Source organism: Aphelocoma coerulescens, chromosome 9 (genome assembly GCF_041296385.1).
Source record: "Aphelocoma coerulescens isolate FSJ_1873_10779 chromosome 9, UR_Acoe_1.0, whole genome shotgun sequence".
NCBI lineage: Eukaryota > Metazoa > Chordata > Aves > Passeriformes > Corvidae > Aphelocoma > Aphelocoma coerulescens.
The window spans coordinates 14,942,501-14,961,365 of NC_091023.1; the positions used below are offsets into that span (position 1 = coordinate 14,942,501).

Below are 18,865 nucleotides of genomic sequence, written 5' to 3' on the forward strand. Positions count from 1 at the left end.
TGGTAGAAAAAAAATAGATAGCTATGAAAGCAAGAAAACCAGACTTTTCAAGACCCTTTTCTGGAAGGAACTGTGAATTTATATTGATGGATTTCAAAGCTACCTTCATATTCCAGAGGAAAGACTAACATTGAATCAGGATTTGCACTCACTCAGACCCATTCAGCACAACATGTATTTATCTTTGCAAGGAACCATGAGCTTGCCAAAAATGTTATTCATCCCTGTGCTCTAACAGTTGTAATGGCTGTGACTCCAAAGAGGGAAACTGAACTGGACTGATGCACTGACAGTTCAGGCCTCTTTTGGCCAGATAGAAGGGCATTGATGGTTCACCTTAGTGATGAACAGGAAAAGTCACTACACAAAAAAAAAAGGGAAGAAGAAAGATGAGACAGAAAAAGGACAGTGTAGTTATTCCTAGAGGTTAACTATGGCTTAATTCACTCACTTTTAGTGGCAGTGCTTGCTGTGGATATTAAATAGCAAATCAAGTACCTGAGACGAGAGCTTCTTTTCAGAGGAACTTTCCAGCTTTCACCAAATACATTCACATTCCTCACCCAAACACCATCTGGATTTGTGAAGTCATTTCTGTATCTCCCATCAAAGTCTCCACACAAGCCTTCCACTCTGCTTCTGTAGGAGGTAGCCAGCTTTATGTCTAGGGAAAGTCAGAAGGCAAAAAAGCTGTTACACAGAAATTTTTGCCACTGAGTGTATGGAAGAAGTGGAAATCAGTGCCAAGTGCCACATGTCATGATTCAGATTGAAGCTGGTAATGTGACATGGGCTTAAGACGTAGCATATGAACACAGACCTGAACATAGCTGTTCATACATGTATTCACAGCTTCTGTGCTCTGCAACATGGATCATGATAAAAAGCAATTTCTTGCAAGTTTTTATGTAACATGACATCACCACCTGGGTGCTTTTAGTGCACGCTGCTTACTGCTTTGCAACAAACTGAATGCATCACCCACTTTTTGCCATTCGCTTACAATCCACTTGATCATTGAGAAACAGAATTTCTATAGACAGACATTTGCTTTCTGCAGTTGGAATTTCAGGGTTTGGAGTGATGGCCATGTAAATAAATAGCCTGGCACTTTCACCATACACTCAGAAATACTATAGCTATATAGCTGTAGTTGTAAATCAGGACTAACTCTGCTTTGAACAGAGGAGGTAATGTGTGTCCAGCTTACATGACTGACTTGTGTATATGCCTTGTAAAAGCCCTGAAAAACACTAAAGAATGGGATTATCTGGAGTAGGCTCGAGAGGAAGTATGCAAAATTATATACTCACAGTGTATAGCTTCAGGATCTCAGTCCTATGACTCTTGTGACTGGGTTAAGGCTTCACCCCATCGTCCCAATTAGCAATTTAAAGTGATTCGCTTTTGTTTTTATCACTCAGACCTTACTTAACATGAAAAAAATATATGACAGTCTGACTCTACATCTCATTTCTCCTAAGTTCAGTGGGATCCAGAGGGAGAAATGCCAGTTTTATGGCTTTTTCTGTTTCATGAGAAACACTTTTTATTGTTGTTTTCTGGTATTTCATATCCCATAGGACCATCAGCTCAAAGGGTGAAGATTTCAAGTTTTGCCATGGGTTTAAACCTCCTCTGGAATGTGAACATTTTTGGGGTCAGTGCATAAATATTTCTGCACAGTCTTTTAGTATCACTTACCTGCATTTTGATTGCCATCAAAGCTCAGGTATAAGCCAAAATCTGTCTCCAGGTAAATTCTTGTTGTCCTCTGATATATATGAATACCTTCATGAGGTCTAACAGGGGGCCTCACCCTCACACCATCCAACTAACAAGGAAAGAAAAAATTAAAGTTATATATATATATAAGCCAAATTAAAATCTGGTTTCAGTACAGGTCAATGCTACAATCGAATACTTCCCTGGTTTTATGATAAATATGTCAGATAATTTAACAGCGTTTATTTTTTAAGTTAACAAAATCATGTATTGTGGAAAGTGATCTGAACACAGTACTTCATATCATCCTAAGAAATTTCTAGTATTGAGCTAAAATGTAATATAGCAGCTATATATACCTTTACACTCCAATAAGGAGAAAGAAAATTAAGTTATCCTATCATAAAACAAACCTTTCCTTACAACTGATAAAAATTTGTGTGGCTTTATTGTAAGCCTTGGGATATTTGGGGTTTCATTGATAAAAATATATTTATTAATTTATTTGTTTGAAGTAGAATTGTATCTTTCATAGCTATGGAGAAAAAAGACTCCACACAACTGAAAATCTCATTTGCAGTTGCCTCATAGCACTGATGTAATAATACAGTTCTCTGTAATACTCTAATTCTTCAAAAAAGAAGTCCATTACTCATTACTGTTTTACTCTAAGGGAGGGCCTTTCTTTGTGCTCTGCAATCAGGGAGAGACTTACCAGAACCTGCTTGTTCTGTCTGAATCTCACTGTGTGGTTGTAAACATTGATGAGCATCTCTTTCAGGTAAGTAATGTGTCGACTTCCACGTAAAGGATAGTTCATGCCTTCAATGCTGAACTGTGTCAGAGTGTCAGGTAAGTCAGGGATGGTCTGAGCCAGAATATATGTGTATTTCCCTTGAAAGTGGTGCACCAGCCCGTCGAAGGTGATGTAGTGTGGGTCGCCCATGACCTGGCATCTCCCAAAACCTGAAAGGGAAGAGCTTCACTACTCTCCAGTCTAAATGTGCATGTGCCAGATCCCATGCATGGATTGGTTAAAAATGTTAGATAAAAATGGTTGCTGCTAGCATGCAGGTCTGAAAGTAAAGATGGGTGCTCAGGCTTCACTCTAGTGAATGGACACTCAGATGGAGAGGTGGGCAGAGAAACTCATTCCTCTGCTGAGAACCACTGTGAGCCAGTTGAGCTGAAGCAGAACATTAGGGTTTATAGAATTTATTGAGACTAAGTTGTGCACATTGGCCCTCTGCAGAAGAATAACTCTGCCACAAGCACAGCTTGAAGTGGCCTCACGAGAGATGTTGTTTTCATCACCTCTGCCATGTGTTGCTACAAATTTGAAAAGCAATGTTTAATTTTGCTGTCATTGATTTCTGGTGAGGTTACTAAACTGATCATTGGGTTTACCAGACCTAACAATCAGATACAGTGACTATCATCTCTGTATTCTCCTTAATCACTGAACACAGAGTAAACGTTTATGTCAGGAGCAAGGCATAGCAAGGCTATCCTTAAAATTGCTGGGGTGCCTCTTCTAAGATATATTGCCAAAATGTAGCAGGGGAACACTGGATTTGCCTTATGCTTTTGTGTTGATCCTCAATACAGTAGGACTGATGCCATGCTATTCTTCAAAACTGAAGTGTAGGGACGCTATGCAACAAGCTCTCTCCTAATCAACCCAGCCTCCCTAGAGAATATGAGATTAACTTTGCCTAGCCAACACAAATGTTGAATGAAAAGCACCAAAGTCCTCTGACTGACCTATGACCTATCTGTCCAGATCTGCTCTGTCCTGGTTTTGCTTATTGGTTTTTGGTTTGTTTGTTTGTTTGGGTTTTTTTCTGTTTTCAAATCAACATGAAATGGAAAAAACAGGGTCATTGTGATAGGATTCACAAACTGAGTTTTGGGTTCAGTAGACACAGTGTGAATTTTTAAAAAAACATTTATTCAAACTAGTCAGAATGAACTGTCAAGTTTCTAGATATAAATAAATTATACCCAGGTATCCATTTCCCTCTACAAATTCTCTGTATGGAATAGGAACCTTCTGTTATGAGAACTGAGGCCTTTTTGTATTCAGTAACATGTTGTCAACAATACAGAGTTGCCTTCTTTCCCCATCAAAGAATGGAATAGCCATGAAAGAAAGAATGGACACCCACATCCTCCTCCTTCTGAAGCCCTCAAGTGAACCCCAAGTGAAGACCTGCTTGCACATACCTGTTGGATTGCACTTGTGTTTTCCATCTTTGATCACGCAGGTTTCTCTAGAATCACAGCTATAGCTCTTACAGCTGATGACACCGTTCTTCTGGCACTGGCATCTTTTGGTGCAGTGTGGAGTTATCCATGTCTCCCCAGCCTGGACACAAGTTGTGTTAATTATATGTTATCAAGGTGCTCAGCTTTGCAGTGCAATGGAAGTTCAATAGCCAAGGGTGTGGACAATAGCTAGGCGCAACCTTGTCCAGTTGGCAATTCCACAACTGCTTGATTAAGTGTAGTTTTGTCAAGAGCGTGGGAGAGGGGATCTCAGTCCATTTATCTTACTGTCCTCAACATGAGAATTTGAACACAAAACCGGACTAGGACAGACTGCCTGAATAACTGATCAATTGACTGGTTTCAAATAGGCCTCAGTTTTGGCCTCAGGTGCAAGCTTCTATATCTCCAAATAGCCAAGCCTGAAGCTTTCACTAATCAGATGAAAAGTGTTTAGGAGGTAGACCCTGAAGTCTTTGATCTCTCTCTCTCTTTTATATTAAGATGGACAGGAAACCAATTTTCTACAGGTTTTGAAGTCAGAGATTTGCTCCACAAACTACTTACGCTGTAGTAATTGTTGTCATCATCCCTGCAGCCACAACTGCTGAGAGGCACACAGTTGCCATTACTGAGCACATAATTATCATCACATTCACAGCCCTCTGTGCACTCTTCTGTCTTCTCACAAAGGGAAGAGGCAAAAATGTCACTGCATGTTGATGGGCAGGGAGAGACACAGTCTTTGTAGTGGCTGTGGGATGGGCAGGGCAATGCTGCGTGGAAGAACAGAGCCGGCGTTATTAAATACCTTTAAAAGTGCCCTGCAAACACTGAAAGCTACACTTTGGCCTATGAAATGGTAGTACAGAACTGCCTTTTGATAGATGATTTTGATCATCAGCTGGTTTTTATTTAAAAAAAAAACAACAAAAAAAAAAAAAAAAACCAAACAAAAAAAAAACCAAAAAAAAACAAAAACAAAAAAACCAAAGAATGCTCTCTGGAACTGCTTATTCAGTTTTATTACAGGTATGACTGAACCACCTGGCACAAGATTATCCAGATTCAGTATTCCAGTTCAGCTGCAAATGCCTCTTTGGGCACTGCTAGAAATGACACCCTGAAAGGCAAATTCCTTAAAATATTCAACTCTCCATTGATGCAAATCAGGTGCAAATTTAGCTTAACTACAGATCTGCAAGAGCAGCAGATATGCATTGTCAGACTGCAGGTTCATCTAGCTCTAAACCCTATTTCTGCCAGTGACTAGACATGCATAATGGACAGTTCAAGAAACAGTGTAACATGATGAAAGGTTTGTTAGTCCAGTATTTTCCTTCACTCATAGCAAGGAGGAAACTAGGTATTTCAGATCTATTAAACATTGATCTGACTTGGTTTTTAACCAGTTAACTATTTTGTCCTCCACAACATTATGTGATAATCCCACAATATAATACTAAATTGTAAAAAACTGCCACAGATAAAACCCCACTACATGATCTTTACTAATTTTTCGTAATTTGTTTGTAGCTTTGTTGAACAGGTGGTGTGAGGCACACACCCTGGAAATTAATCTGAGAACAGAGTCTGTAATAAACAACTGGGCAAATTGACAGTTTTCGTTCAAATCACAGTGAGTAGCATTGAGCCCTGTCCCCTAACACAGTATCCCTCTTTCTTTTAGTCTTCTGGTTATACTATTTCTTCATTTTAGGCTCACTACAATATCTCATTTGGCAACTAATACCATTCTCACTCCAGGTTCATATCCATAACTTGTCTAGTTCTGGGTTATCTCTGGGTTTATCTGAACCTGAACACAGTTGAGTGCAGCAATGGAATCATGATAGTAGAATTGCAGTTTGTGAGAATATAGATTTAATTTTCTTTTACATAACTTTTTCACCTAATTCTGCTAAGTTTTTCCTGTTATCATTCATTCGGGTTTCAGTTTTTTCACTTGTTTGTGTACTTACGACAGAATGTGCTATTTCTCCATTTAATGTTGATTCCATTATTCTTGCAGGTGTCAACATAGACTTGAACTATGTCACAGAGAGCAGACTTCATACCATCATACTGGCACGTATCATAGATGCAGATCTCTATGAAGTCATCAGGGTTGACTAGACTATGGCATACGTTGAATTTGTCTGACTTTAGAACGTTGCACTGTCTTTCAATGACTTGTTTATTCTCAGCAGTGCAAGGAGGATTATCATCTTCTCTTAAATCTGGCAAACAACTGCAAGAAAGCAATGGACACAGGCTGCTATAAAACAGACTGAAATTGAAAAGTTTGTTTCCACTGAAAGGTAGAAAAGACTGGAGACTATGACTTCCTTCTGTCAATAAATGAAAGACTCGGCAGAAGTAGACTTGCTTGACAACCACCACACTGCGTCTGACACTTGTTACTCTCATTGAAATTGAACCTGATTAGAGGATTGACTTCACAGCAATGTCAATGGATCTGTCTCATCACAGCAAATTTCTGTGGTGACCTCGACTGAGCCTGGCTGACCTTGGCTTCCATCCATGGCGCTTCCCTGCTTGCCTCGCTCACGTAGAGTGGGATGGACCTGGGCTGGTGAGGCCATTGTTTTCTCAGCCATGTTGTCACATACGGCTCCCTGTCTGCCAGGGAGCAGCTGGCCCTCACCATTCCCCAGCACCATCATCCTGCTCTGGGTGTTACCAGTGTAAAATAAACAGAGTCCACACTGGACTGCCCCAAAGACTCATTCCCCAAGTGTGTACGTAGATCCATAGAACAGCTGTGGTTTCCCTCTGGCCTGTGCAGTGTTTTCCTGTGGGGAATAGCTTCAAATTCAAGAAGAGAAAGGTCTCATGTACGTTGGTTATAGATTGTGAAGTAGCAAACAATCAAAACAATTTAAAACAATTCACTGTTTCCTGAAGTAAGATGGGAGGTATGAAAATTATTTAACATTTACCCCTGATCACTGTCTTTCTCCACTTCCCAGCTATTTCCAAACTGTGGGGCAGTGACAACTGTACCATTGGTCAAGGACAGATCATCTTCATGATTACCATTGAAATTGCCACACATGCCATGCACCTGCAGATGGAAAAGAACCATGTTTTAAGCATGACCTCTTTGCATCAACTTCCCCAATAACTTCTTATTCATTGCCTATGAAATAATGTGACCAAATCACCAACAATAACCAATCCCGTACCAGACATTTCAGACATTCTGACTGCACCCATGGAGAAACAAAACAGAATTTGCAGTAAATCTGTGATTCCCTAAGGCTTCAAGCTGCTATTTCTCTAAGTTAGAAATATATTCCATGACAGGTAATTTTCTTTAACTTTACCCTTGGAACACAAAGAAATTGTTGTAAAGAGAAGGAAAATAGAAAGGAAAACAATTATGTGTTACAATACAGAGAAAGATGCAATAGCAAAACACAGGAATAAAAGGAATTAGAAGTAAATGCACAAAGCAGCGCTTTTGAAACAACTCCAGATATTTGTATACTAAATCTTACCTGTGAGAAATAAGAGCGTGGGAGGGTGATCTCCAGATGGTGGTTGCTGTCATATTTCACTATCACACCAAAGTCGATTTCCACTACTATAAATCTGCCAACATTTCCAATGGATACCCCTTGCAGTCGGTTCTGCACTGGAGTGTAGACTCTCTCATTGTCCAGCTGGAGAGATGTGTCATTTGTCAGTATGGACATTCTTCCATGAAAGCTCACAATTTATATTCTTAGCAGTGCTGAAGATTTCTCTGTGACAATTTTAGCTGTTTACATTTCCACCATTGCATATTCCAGCTATGGGTGGCAGGAATCAGCCTTTTAGCTGAGGAGGGCTGGGCAGGATTCATATCCTGTGCTTTTAACAGGGAGCTAGAAAGATCCCTGCTAGTGAGCAAGGTCTTTCTCACCCATGGGGTAGATTACCTGCCTCCAGTATTGCCATGGCTCCCCATGTTATTCTAGACTGATGCATTATGCCTTGCTCACTATAGGTGACTGGGTTGATAAAAGCTGTTGAAGTAGGGAGTCCCATAATTTAATTCAGGGAACAATTCCCCAGTATGGAGGCCCTGGGTTTAATCTCCAAGATATGGACAATAAAACAGTAAGCCCGAACCAGAAGCCTTGGGAACTAGTGAGAAATTATATTTCCTCATGACATCCATTTAATGGAGGTGCCCACAAGTATTAAGCATATGTATACATATTCTTTAGGAAATGTGAAGATCCTTTTTCCTACATCTACTCTAAGTGAGCGAATTTTAAGATATTTCTTGCCAGAATAAAGAGCACCACCACCTACCAGGATTCCTTTGTTTTTCTGAAGGGTGATTCGTACACCATGCACATCTATGTAGACTTCTTTCAGGTATGTGGCCCCTCTTAGTCCTCTGTCTTCATTCTTCCCAAGTATGGTTATAGGAATGACATTGGTGGCAGTGTTGACAACCTCAACCAAAGTGTAGGTGCAGGTTCCCACGAAAGTGTACTTCATTCCATCAAAAGTGAAATAATGGGGGTCTCCTACCACTTGACATGTGGCTTGACCTGAAGGTGAAAAAAACTATTTAAGAATTTTGTACTGGATTCCACCATGGACTCAGCTGACCAAAGCAATTTGCACTAGTATAGCAACCTCATCCTGATCATTATTATGTGGGCAAACTTTCACAGAGGCATCTCACCTTCATGCCAATAACATTTATTTGAAAATAAGAAGTTTCCAGAAAGCATCTCCTAAATTTAATTTGCAAATTATATACAGAATGACAACGTGGCAGCAAATTTATATTACTTGGCAGCAATCATTTCTATATGCTGTTGTAGCTATGATTTATAGTATAGTTGAGAGTAATATAGAGTTTTTTTACTTATCTATATAAAAATACATTATTAACTGTATAAATATAGATGTAAATATAAAAGTAAAAATTACATATATATACATCAATACATAATGCACTTATCATTACGCAGGCCCACAGAAATACAATTCCCACAGAAATGCGACCAAATTTAAAGCTTGCAGCACTTGTGATATAGGACTTGAATTTTCATTATCAGGACAAATAGAATCCAAGCAGCCTTGCAGACTTTTGGGCAGCATCAGTTTTTGCTGATATCCACTACAACAGGAGGCATCTGTGCTTGCAAGACAGAACATCATGCATTTTCATCTCAGCACTGGCAGCAGTCAGTTGGGACTTCTTTACTATCACATATGAAAAGATATTTATAATAAAGCTAGAAGAAGAGGGTCTAATTATGGAATTGACATTGGGGTGATTTTCAGGCAGGACTTACCATTGGAATGACAGCCCAGCACACCATCCTGAACACTGCACTCCTCTTGGACTCCACACTCCCAGGATTTGCACTCAATGGTGTTATTTGCCTTGCACGTGCAGCGCTCAGTGCAGGGATAACGGGTGAACCAGCTTTCGTTCAGCTATGTGGAAAAATACAGTGTAGCAGCATATATTATAAGATAAATAGGAAGGTAAAACCATAAGGGAAAATCAAATTACTACTGTTTGAATGTGCAAGATATATGGTCATTTGGGCAATTGCAGCCACACAGGTCATGGATCAAGAAAGCTGACAAAGTAAGTCTATTTTGAAATTATTAATGGTGTAAATATGAATTGTGTAGTGTTATTAACATGTTTTTTCCGTCACTGCGATAACGAATGAGATCCCCTGGTTTTGGTTTTTTCCTTTTTTTCTTTAAATGTCTGAGGTGACTTGCCTGGTGATACTGGTTTTTTTCATCAATACAACCACAGTTGCTTTCTGGCACACATTTGTCTCCACTCAAAACGTAGCCTTCCTTACAGAAGCAACCTTCCACTGGCAAAGAACTGCAGGAATCAGTTGCTGAGATGTTCAAACAGGTAGAGGGACACCTAGTACCACAGCTCTTGTAGATGCTGCCTCCAGGACAGGACATTGCTAAATGAAGAGAAAAAATAAGATCACTCAAAAGGGCAATCCTAATAAAAGTTTTCCTGGTTTTTTCGCTGTTTTCTCCTGAAAATATACAAAATGGCTGTTAGAAAGTCTGACAGGAGAGTGCTGAGTACAAAGAAATTTCGTGCTGAGGGAGAGGGATGGCTTTTGATAGAGGTAGGAAAGACACGTGGGCACCCCTTGTGCTTCCCCTCACAAGTCAAATGTTGCAGGCTCAAGTTGAGGGTAGGTCTGATGTGATCACACATGACTAATTGTGCTTGGTTCTGCAAATTTTTTTCTGCTGATTTAAAGGTGTAAAGTGACCCAGTTAAGGGAATAGAAGAATCTTTTGCCATACCAGCTGGTATGTCCCCATTACTGTAGTTACTATTTGAACACCTGCCATGTATTCCAAAATAGAACTAAAAATCACACTCTGTCTTTCACTGAGTCTCCTTGAGAACAATATACTTTCACACCCCTCAGCTTATGGTAGAATTGGGCTTCTATCACTCAAAACATGGTCCCCAGGGATAACATTACATTTTACAGAAATCCCGAAGTATTTGTCCATTTCTGTCATCTAAAAAAACACAGGAAAACATGGGTTTGGCTGGATTCTCTTATAAATCACTACATATGACTCTTATTTATTTCTGTCCCTACAACAGGGTCTCTTAGTCCTGTGTGACAATTACAGCCAACATCTCCAGTCATCTATCCAGACTTCCATCTGTCGGTCAGGATCTTAATTGAGTTTTTATTTGAATCACTGATGAAAAGAGCACTCAAGAGTCAATCTTTCTAATGTTACTGAGTTTTCTCTATTACTAAAATCAACTATAGATATTTAGGTCCCGGCCTATGGCCTCAGACTATGGAGTCTGGATGTCCACAGCTTTAATCTGATTTGGAGGGTTAGAAGCTTATTTCTTCCTCTGTCTTCATTTTATATGTGAATTCTCTGTGCTCTGTCCTTTCAGAGCTGACTTACTGGGTGCTTTATCACAGTGATTCTTTTTCCAAACTGACCAGCTCCTAGAACCTGTCCATTTTTTTATGGTTTAGTTTAAATGCAGAGCTAATTGTTGATCACATAAAAAAAAAAAAAAAAAAGAAAGAACAAGAAAAAAAGTGCAGAGCTGCAGAAGGTATTCCAGTGGTAACTGGTATAATAAAAATTAGTATAAGACAAAAAAAGCATAGAAGACAATTGTGGTTTATTTAAGTATGCTTGACCTTTAGAGGACTTCTTTTTTTTCTCTCCAGGTGTGTAGTTTGTGGACTTAAATGTCTTTTGGAAGATGCTGCCCAGAGAAGTTGTGGATGCCCCATTCCTGGAATTATTCAAGACCAGGTTGGATGGGACTTTGACCAAGTTTTAATGTTTTAATGGAATGTGTCTATGCCCATGGCAGGGGGATTGGAACTAGATGATATTTAAGGTCCCTTCCAACCCAAACCATTCTACGATCCTATGATTGTATGTCTGGCAAGCAGAAAGGTGTCCAGTGTTGCTTAAAATCAGCACCAGCGGAACCCCTGGAAAGCTTTATTCTAAGAAATATTTCATTATATTAAATTTGCCATAAGGTCATTCTGAAGAGAATTAATTGAGAGATAAGTGATAATACTCAATTTCTTTGCTTTAGAGAGAAATAGAGCACCTCCTAGAAACAGCTGCTTTTCAAGGTCTCTTACTATTTTTTTAACCAAAAGCCATTGATAAGCATGTTTTATGGAGGACTACCAGCTCCACTTACTTTGAGGATGGTAGATTTTCACTGAAGCAAAGGGACTTATTTCTCCAACATAAGCTCACATAAGACACAGTTGAATGTAATCAGACTTTTCCAAGAAACTAATAGCAAATTATAAATATTATAAAACTTCAAGGATTTAATCTGCATGTATCCTAATGTTCTCAAAAATTAGTGGTTTATACAAATCTTGGAATAGTTCTGAATCTGAAGCAGGCTTGAGACATTATAAAAGATAAACTATACTCAGAACATTACATGAAATGAAATAACATGCATGGAAAAGGTAGAGAACAATGAAGTTAAAATTCAGAATAGATATTTATATTACAACACTCACGGCAAAGAGTAGCATTCCTCCACTCTATGCATATCCCAGCATTGACACACGACTCAGCATAGGCCTGCAGTCCATAGCATAAGGATGTTGCCTGTCCCCCAGTGAAACATACATCATAAACACAGTTTTCAAAGAAATTCTGTGGAGGCACCTTGGTGTGACAGTCCTTGAAGATTCCTGTGTAAATCAAGAAAGATATATAGAAGGATAGAAAAAACCCACTGCAATGTTAAGACTGTGACCACCATGTATTTTCTTCAACAGCAAACACATTGTGAGTGTTCCAGGCTGTGTTAAATAAGTTAATCCAGTATTTGAAATGGATACAAGATGCACAATATGAGAATGGGCTCTCTGGATCAGGTTTTCTTCTTTTTGCATGATTGATACAACATAGGTTAAATAAATCAAGCTTTGCTGCCTAGGCAAATCACTAATTCTACAACTATAGGGAACATATACAGAATTTCAGATAAACTATCTATAATACATACACTGACAGTGCTGTCTGAACTATTTCTTTTAGCAAGCAGAATGAGAGTCACTATAACACAAAGACCAGCTATGGTTCCCTGCACATGTTCTCAGATAAAATTCATGGACACATTGGCACTGTCTGAACAGATGACATATCCTGACCAGGCACCTATGGGTTTTACGTTGGCCATTCACACTGGAGGTTTTATATGCTTCCAATATGAGCTCAGAAAAAGAGACTATACAGAAGGGACAAAACAAGCTAGACCATGCTCCATCACATGGCTCACAGAGATCTACCAACACACTACCTGTTGGGTCTGTGATCATGCCACATGCTGTGTTTTTCTCCGCTTCACTCTCCAACACAGGATCACATTGCTCTTCTGTCCCACCACTGGAGCATCTGGGGAAAGCAAGAAAATCAAACGTGTTTCACAACTCTTACTATCAGATTTTCAGTGGAAAATTAATATATGTCAACCCTGCACAAAAGAGTGCATTTTATTTCAGTCACAAGACTTTATCCAGCTTCTTTGTAAAGCTGATGTCAGCCCTCTCACTGAATGGACTCCTTTTTTGATCCCTTCTGGGTGATTCAAAGGCTTATTCTTAGCTGAAAAAAAAAGAGCTATGGGATCCAAACAGTTATGGTTTCCAATTAGGGAACTGGACTGATGTAACATCCCCCCTCACACTCAACAGACAGTTCCTGCTTTGGAAAATGAGACTTAGAGGACACAAGCCCTCATATCATTCTCTGGTTTTATGTAAAAGTGCAGCTCCCTACTTCTAATGGGCAGCTGGAAGATGTAGAATGGTACTGGATGAAAAAGCCAGTGAGTAGAAGAACATTTGAAGAGTTTGCTCAGCAAATGCCATGTGAATAAATTATTATACATACATGGTGTTATTCTCAGGCACAAGCCAGCTTTCTCCAAGATCAGTGGAACTGCTTGCAATGTCACCATTGGGCTTTATATTGTCATCATTTGGATCACCATTATAATTACCTGTGAGGGTAAAAAGAGATTTACGGGACACATGAAGTTCAGACCTGTAGAAAAAACCTAGGTTTCTGGCTGTAAAATAAATTAAAATGAGACGGGGAGAATATATATGTAACATCAGTCTGTACTGGGCAAAATAAGAGCAGAATTGTGTTCTGATGGCTGACAAGAGCTGCTCTCAGGCACTCAAAGCAGGAAGTCTGTAAGTTCCTATGTAACTAGATTACATGGCATCCAAGAAAAAACTTATCTAAAAGAAACCCTACTCATTTTCTGGCATCCTACATGTAGAATGTTGGACTAAAAATTAAACAGTGCTATTTGCACAATTATATTCCTAGGTAGATTTCCTGCTTTGAAAGTGTGAAAAACCCATGAAGGAGTAATTGAACTAGGAAGCTTCAGATGATCCAAACCAAAGAATAATCAGAAACTCACAAGACAAACTACTCTTGTAATTTCTACATGCTAAGAAAAAAAGTTCAAGTAATCACCAGCACCACTTACCACAGAGGCCACAGAGCAGACCACTGTAATTAGAGGGCACAGAGACTTCTGCGTAATGATTTCCATCATATCTCACCCACAGCCCAAAGTCAGTTTCCAGTAGAACATATCCACCACTGCTTTGAATACTGATCTTCTTTTCCATAAATACAGGCAGGTTCATTCTGTGACCATTCACCTGTACAGCAAGTTGTAAAAGTCAGTGTATGGTTGCTGGGACTCCTACAACTTCCAGCAGCTAGTACAGATTACTGAAAGATAGGATCTTGTGCATAAGGAAACTGGAATTCATTAGAGAATATCTGAGCAAGTTTGTTGGAGATCTCATTAAAAGAGGTAGATACTATTAATAAAAAGACAAAGTTTTGTTATAAACTCTACAGAGGTAATGTTTAATTATCTGCATGTCAGTTAAAAATTATATATATCTTTTAAATAGGTATTTTCTTACATTCACTTTCTTGTTTTTCAGAAGAGAAATCTGATTGTCATAGACTTCCACGTGCACTGACTTCACGTAAGAGACTTTGGTGTTGGCTCCTCTGTGCTCATTTGTTGTGGACACATCAAAGTATGGAAGACTCTCAGAGACAGTGCATACTTTGGAGAGGGTATAAGTGCAATTTCCCATGAAATTATGGACTTTGTGGTCAAAAGTGTTATAATGTGGATCCCCAGAGGCGCTGCAGGAAGCACGACCTGTGAAGAAAGGGAAAGTCCCTCTGAGTCTTCACCTCTTGCAGCTGTTTGGTTCCCAGTTTGCTTGTTTTACTTTGTATTTGTTGCTCAGATGTAATAGTGATGACATCAGTCAATAGCACTCCAAAGGCCAACCCAGCCTTCTATCTTTGGACCCACAAAGAATCTGTACTCTTGTGTATCAGAAATCTGTGCTAGAGGTTGATGAGGAAAGTTGGGTAAAAGGCATTATTAAGACATCATTATACAAAGTGAAGCAGTGAGTTTTTAGTGTCCAGATCAGAAAGGCTATTTCTGACTAAATAGGAAGAATTTATTCAAAAACTTTACAGGGCTGGTTAGCCAGAATAGACTGCTGCACTATCAACTGTCTGGGTTTCGGTACTCACATCACTTATGGGACTTAAATTGGGTATTGCATTCACAAGATATTCTTTACTCACTTAAAAAAAATAGTAAATAGCCAGTGATAATATGTACAAATGGAAGTACACTGTGTATGCATTTACATGTGAGACCTGGGTAATATTTTGAATGCTGATAAAAACTTCCAATTTTGAAGGAAAAAACTTCCCATCACCTCTTAGCAGAGTTGAGCCTGAAAGTTCCTTATGGTATTTACTAACAACAACAAAAAATAAGGAAAAGAGGTCCTTACATCTTTGCTTTTCAATGCCATGTTAAGATATAGTTACATTTAGGGATGTATCTACATGTCAACCTTAACTCCTTACAAAGAAAGACATACTTAAAAATTACCAAGAAAAGCAGAAGAAATCTAAACTGTGTAGGTGAGCCGGGACTCTCTTGTACTTAAGCAGATGCATATAGACATCAGTGATTAAAATTGGAGTAAGCCAGCTATTAAAACTTACCTAAACTGACAGTTTAGTACATATCCTATATAATAAACTAGTCTTTCCCAGGAAAATATAATTGGATTATATCCCAAATAAAAAAAAAATTGGAAATTAAATTAAATTTTAAAATATATAGACAATAACATCTGTATAACAGGTGAAAATTTGCCACACAAAAGAATCATTTAAATATATATGGACATGACAATAAAGAGTATGTGAGATAACTATCATATGTCTGGTCTACTCTTAAAAAAACAGCACTGTGGCAGAAGAGACCCATTGGAAGATGTATATAGTTAGCAGTCAGAAAAACTCCCAGAAGAGATGCTCAAAAAGTGTGATAAGCAAAGAAAACCTCCAGTATAAAAACAATGTCACTCGGCTATGAGACCTCGATTCAGAAGACAGGGAAGTTCTAAAAGGCAATAAGAGAGATGGGAAACAATGGTACCTGAGCTGGGAGTGGGTCTGGTTGGTGAGGTGGTGAGTACAGGCTGCGTTGTGGTGCCTGGCACAGGGCTCGTGGACGTTGGTGTTGGCGGACCTAGCACAAGAGAGAGTTAGAGGAGATGTGCACCAGCAGGGAAGTTTTGTTGCAGGCAGCTGATTCCCTCACGCTTCTGAAGTATCCAACACCATGACCAGGCATGCCCAGGACAGGGATTGAAGAGTGCCATCTCAGGCAGAGCCGTCCCACTCAAGGGCTCTGCCACCAGCTTAGCTGGGTGACAATAGCAGGTAAGGCACTTCAGTACCTGTGGCCAATGTCTTGCCTGTGGGCCTTGTAACACATGAACTAAAACAGTGACGGCAGGCATTGCCATAGTTCCAGCCGCCCAGAGGAAAGCCGACTCGGGCACAGTCTGCCTCTGTGCCCAGAAACAAGCTGTGCTCCTGCCTCTAGCACAGCCTGCCACCTCAGTCGGTGACATGTCTCAAGCTGCCCTTCCCCAAGCCAAGCCTTGTACCTGCACAGGATCCCTTTTCAACGGAGAGATCATCCAATGCTACGTTGCTCCGCTCATCTTCACCCCATTCTCCCTCCAGCAAAATCTGAGGGAAGGAATGGTTCCCAGCATTAGCTCCTGCTGCATGTGTGAAGAGCTGCTAGAAAGCACGGTTCCTCTGAGGTGGCAGTGAGAGCCTGTGGCCTTACCTGCATGGTTCCTGTGGTCTGCACCGTGACCTGTCCCAAGTGCCACCTGTCTCCATGGTTCCCAACTTCTTGCCAGACGAGCACTAGCTCATCATCCTTCTGCACATACACCCGCAGGGCCATTGTTTCGGCAGTTCCGTACATGTGGTACCAGAAGCGGAAGCAGAGTGTTCCTTCCCAGCTACATGCCGGACTGACCAGGTGAGCCGCAAAGCCGGGGAGAGCATCAGCAGTCCCTTGCAGGAAGATGTAGTAGCCCTCTGAAACAAAGCACGAGCCACACTGTCACAGATGCATCAGAGCTACCCAAGGCAGCCAGGGACAACCCAAGCACAGTTCTGGGAGCACCGCAGCTGCAGTCTCAGGCAGGCAAAAGGAGGGGGGAGCAAGCACAGCTCCTTCACAACCCTCCCCAGACCCAAGTGCCTCTACGAATGTGCTCTCAGGGCCATGGCAGCTGTAGGCCTTGGACTGGGCAATGGCAACACCCCCAAAGCATTGCCACAGTCTCCACATGACTCTGCAGATTTGGAGAACCCTCATCTCTGGCTTCTGGAAAAGCCAGTATGTCGTAACAGAGACACAGACCCATTCCTCTTCCTGAGAGATAGACAGGTCATCCAGCTGTGCATTACATTCTCCCCTGCATGGCAGGTCCCCGCCTGCTCTGCGGGTAGCACGGACTGATTGCCAGGGCTGGAAATCCTCCCAAAGGGAGCCTCTGGCCCTTGGCAACACTGGGTGAGCTGCTCTGGAGGAAGGCCAGGAAAGATGTGGCCTGTGTTCGCTTGTAGAAGTTTGTTGCCGTCTTCCCTGGGACACCCCTCTGCCAGTGTCCTGATTGCTGTTCCTACCTCCTGTTGTGTGGTCAGACGAGGGGCCGGTATTTGGCGTGGGCGTTGGGCCTTTGTTCCTTATCCAGTCAATGCTGCTGGAATCTGCCTGGACCCACCCACAGAGGTCCTTGTCAAATGTGCAGGCAAAATTGCAGTCAGTTGGTGGAGCTGAACATGGTGCAGAAAGGAAAGCAGAAATTGTAGAGTGAGGGTGTGGCCACCTTTTCCTGGTGTCCAGCAGGGCTCAGGTACATCCATGTACATCTGTGGCATGCCCGTGGACAGGCAAGGGTGGCCAGCCAAGGGGAAGTGCTTAGCACAGCCACTAAGAAACACGGATGGGAGACAACAGTACCTGTGCTTGTCCCAGGTGACTGTGATGTTGTTGTATGTGGAGGCCGCGTTGTAGTGCCTGGCAAGGGGGGCGAGGTTGTAGGAGCTGGTGGATGAAACAGAGTGAAAGAGAAGTGGATAAGGTATGCTTAATAAGGGGGATTTATTCCCAAATGGGGATGTGGCACGCTTCCCAAACACCCCCACACCATTGCAAAGGAAGTGCAGGACAGGGATTCCACCTGTCCGGAAGAGTCTCTTCACGCAAGGGCTAGCCCAGCAAAGTGGTTAGTTATGTGGTACGTGGGGAAGCCTGCACCGGAACTGCCCCATGCCTTGACTCTGAGATTCAAGGAAATCAAAGGAGGTTGACAGAAGACTTACCACAAACAGTGCCAGCACTCCAGTCTCCCAGAGCAATGCCTGCCTCAGCACAGGCTGCAGCATAGGCCCCCAGGTCATTGCAGAGCTGCTCTGTGCTGCCACCCGTGGCACACTGGTCATAGACACAGCTCTCAAAGTACGTCTTGGGTGGCAGAACTGCATGGCAAGGCTGGAACGGGCCACCGAGGTGTGTGAGGATTGAACACTGCTTGTTAGCTGCCTCCTCTTCATCAGGGGAGCAGGATGCAGGTGGACTGATGGATGGGTCACACCTACAAAGCAGACAGACGGCCCTGAGTTCCCTGCAGCCTGTTGACAGCAGCCACTGCATTTCCTGACCTTCTCCCCAGCCAAAACCTCAGCTTCTGCAGTCCAGCTCCCTCACTAAGACAGGCACCCATAGCTGTCACTTGGAAGGGCGGAACACACGGCCCACAGGTACCATTGCCATCCCTGGTTTCATGTGGACAGAAACAAGTGACTGAGGCAGTTGTGATCCAAGCAGCTTAGGAAAAGCATCCCGCCCCGGCTT

At 41.4% G+C, this 18,865-nt stretch overlaps 1 protein-coding gene across 1 annotated transcript; it reads right to left on the reverse strand.

The window, feature by feature from the left end:
- Window positions 1-574: 574 nt before the first annotated feature.
- On the reverse strand, window positions 575-8,388 carry LOC138114779 (zonadhesin-like). The gene is made up of 7 exons (XM_069024659.1): window positions 7,518-8,388; window positions 6,957-7,081; window positions 5,976-6,244; window positions 4,561-4,769; window positions 3,952-4,093; window positions 2,441-2,691; window positions 575-1,834 (listed from the first exon to the last, which is right to left on the reverse strand). The coding sequence occupies exons 1-7, from the start codon at window positions 7,713-7,715 to the stop codon at window positions 1,697-1,699; spliced, it is 1,332 nt and encodes a 443-aa protein (XP_068880760.1). The 5' UTR covers window positions 7,716-8,388; the 3' UTR covers window positions 575-1,696.
- Window positions 8,389-18,865: the final 10,477 nt, after the last annotated feature.

Bases quoted from the DNA above. Each gene is read 5' to 3' on its own strand.
- LOC138114779 (XM_069024659.1), bottom strand. From the start codon at position 7,715: ATGTCCATACTGACAAATGACACATCTCTCCAGCTGGACAATGAGAGA. The intron at 6,245-6,956 runs GTAAATGTTAAA...GCTTTCTTGCAG, and splicing joins GAGAAAGACAGTGATCAGGG to TTGTTTGCCAGATTTAAGAG. The intron at 4,094-4,560 runs GTAAGTAGTTTG...ACTTGTGTCCAG, and splicing joins ATGACAACAATTACTACAGC to GCTGGGGAGACATGGATAAC.